The 2119-nt window shown below is 55.5% G+C and overlaps 1 protein-coding gene across 1 annotated transcript in view; it reads left to right on the top strand.

Moving 5' to 3' along the window:
* The window catches only part of CALHM1 (calcium homeostasis modulator 1), a 4039-nt gene extending 3965 nt beyond the window's left edge, over positions 1 to 74 (top strand). Inside the window, exon 4 of the mRNA XM_006166396.2 lies at positions 9 to 74. Within this exon, the coding sequence (XP_006166458.1) occupies positions 9 to 74 (66 nt within the window). The remainder of the gene's footprint in view (positions 1 to 8) is intronic.
* Positions 75 to 2119: the final 2045 nt, after the last annotated feature.

Here is a 2119-nt window from a genome sequence, read left to right as displayed (position 1 = left end):
CGGCCAAGGTCTGGGCTGGCGGCGGACCCCGACCGCCACGCAAAGAGGTGGCCACCTACTTCAGCAAAGTGTGAGCCACCATGGCAGCTGAAGAGGCAAGGATGGGGGTCTGAGCTCACAACTCCTGGGGGCCCCCCAAAGCAGATGGAAAAATGAAGGCTCTGGGTTCCAGGAGTGGCCCCTAGAGCCACTTGCCCGCCCACTGGAGGAAGGATATTTGGAGCTGGAAGGGGAACTCACCCTGCAGGCATGACATCACTTGGACGGCCCTGAGGCAACGTGGCCATAGACAGTATTAGACAGCGGGATTAGAAGTAGCTTGGGGAGGGGGTAGCTGGCCAGTGGCCTGGTTGTTAAGGTAGCTGGACCCCACACGGCTGATTGCTTGGTCCAAGTCCCAGACCTAGCAGCTTGAGAATCACGCTGGGTGTGTGTGTGTGTGTGTGTGTGCGCGTGCTCAGAACCCTAAGAGGAGAATGGAGAAGGGATTGCAGTGTGGCCATCCTCCCTGGGGGTTATTTCTCACTTTCCCTCTGTTTTTCTCTGGTGAGCACATACATCCTGAAGCAAATTTTAAAAAAGAAAAGTACCTTGGGGGTAACAGAGACAGAGGTCCCTACCTGCCCAGCCCTCCCAGGCCACTCGTAGAGCATCTGGCTTCACTGTCTCCTCTCGGGTTCTATGGGCATCCCTGTCCAGCACCCACTCTTGACTCCCAATTCAGGGTCTCATTCCTTCTGCTTGGGGCTCCAGGAGCGGGAGAGGTCTGGTCCTCTCATGAAGTAAGAGTCTAGTTTTGGCCAGAGTCGCCTATCAAGGCTGAGTGGGCCAATGTGGGCCATAAGGACATGACACACGGCCTCACCTGGGGTGACACACCTAGGTGACAGGTGATAGCTCAAGATGTAGGAAGCTGGTCCATGGAGAAGCCAGGGCGTGTGGTCAGTGTCAAGGTGGGCTGTTTCCACGCACTGGGCACACGGGAGGACTGAGGACATGGCGGTGATGCAGGCTCTGAACCCCAAGTCTCCCCTCCCCAGGAACAGAAACACTCCACTACATCCTTTGTCTAAGAGGAGACAGTGGTCCAGGTAGGCTTCTCACCCCCTCACACGTCTCGAGACATTCAGCCCACCTCTGACTCGTTCTGACCTTGATCCCGGTTCCCATCCTTCTCCGTCCTTCCCTCTTCCCACTTCTGGGATCCAGGCTTCCTCCGCCTGGGTGTCTGGTCCCTGTAGGCAGCAAGAGCTCCTCTGGGAGGCGGGACTTGGCCTGGACCTGGAATGAGGGAGAATTCAGATGAGTAGGACCAGGTGTGTCTTGCGGTGGGTCTTCCACTGGGAAAAGAAAGCTCAGAGGTCTTAGGAGGTTCGAACGTGAAAGGAAGAGGAAGTTCGGGGTCAGGCTGACCTGGTTTCAAATACCAGAGCAGCAGGACCTAGGTCAAGCCACCTAATTTCTCTAAGCTCCTGTGTCTATCTATAAAGTGGGTATTAAACGACCTGCAGGTGGCATGGTGGTTAAGGAGCTGGACTCCCACATGGCTGACCATGGTTTGAGCCCTGGACCTGGCAGCTTGAAAATCATGCTGGGCACTTGTGTGTGTGTGTGTGTGTGTGTGTGTGTGTGTGTGCCCAAAATCCCAGAATGGAGGAGAGGGGATTATGGCTGCCGTCCCCCTTGGGGGGGTGACTTCTCACTTTCCCTTTCACTGTCCTTTCTCACCAATGCATGTGCTCTTATGACCAAAATCTTAAAAAAAAATAAAAATAAAAATAAAGACCCGCTTTTCAGGATGTCAGTGAGGATAAAGGGAGAAGCGGTTAGGGAGGGATCTGGGGATCTGTGGCCATGTTTGGCACCTGGAAGGATCTGGAACCAGCTAATGAGCACACACTGGTCCCTCTCCCTTCACTCCTGTGCACAGCCTGGACAGGCCAGCGTGTCACTCACAGTCCCATCGGGGAACAAGCACTGTGGAGCTTCCTGCAGAGGCCTGGAGGTCCTCTTGCCCTGGTCTAGGGGTCCTGTGGCTGTCCTTGAGAGCCTCTCCAGAGGCCCTGACTGGAACACCCCTACACCCCCACAGACGGCAGCTCCGGACCACTTTATGAGA

This window comes from Tupaia chinensis, unplaced genomic scaffold (genome assembly GCF_000334495.1).
Source record: "Tupaia chinensis unplaced genomic scaffold, TupChi_1.0 Scaffold144255_1, whole genome shotgun sequence".
NCBI classification, from domain to species: Eukaryota; Metazoa; Chordata; class Mammalia; order Scandentia; family Tupaiidae; genus Tupaia; species Tupaia belangeri.
This window is presented reverse-complemented; position numbering and strand designations above follow the sequence as displayed.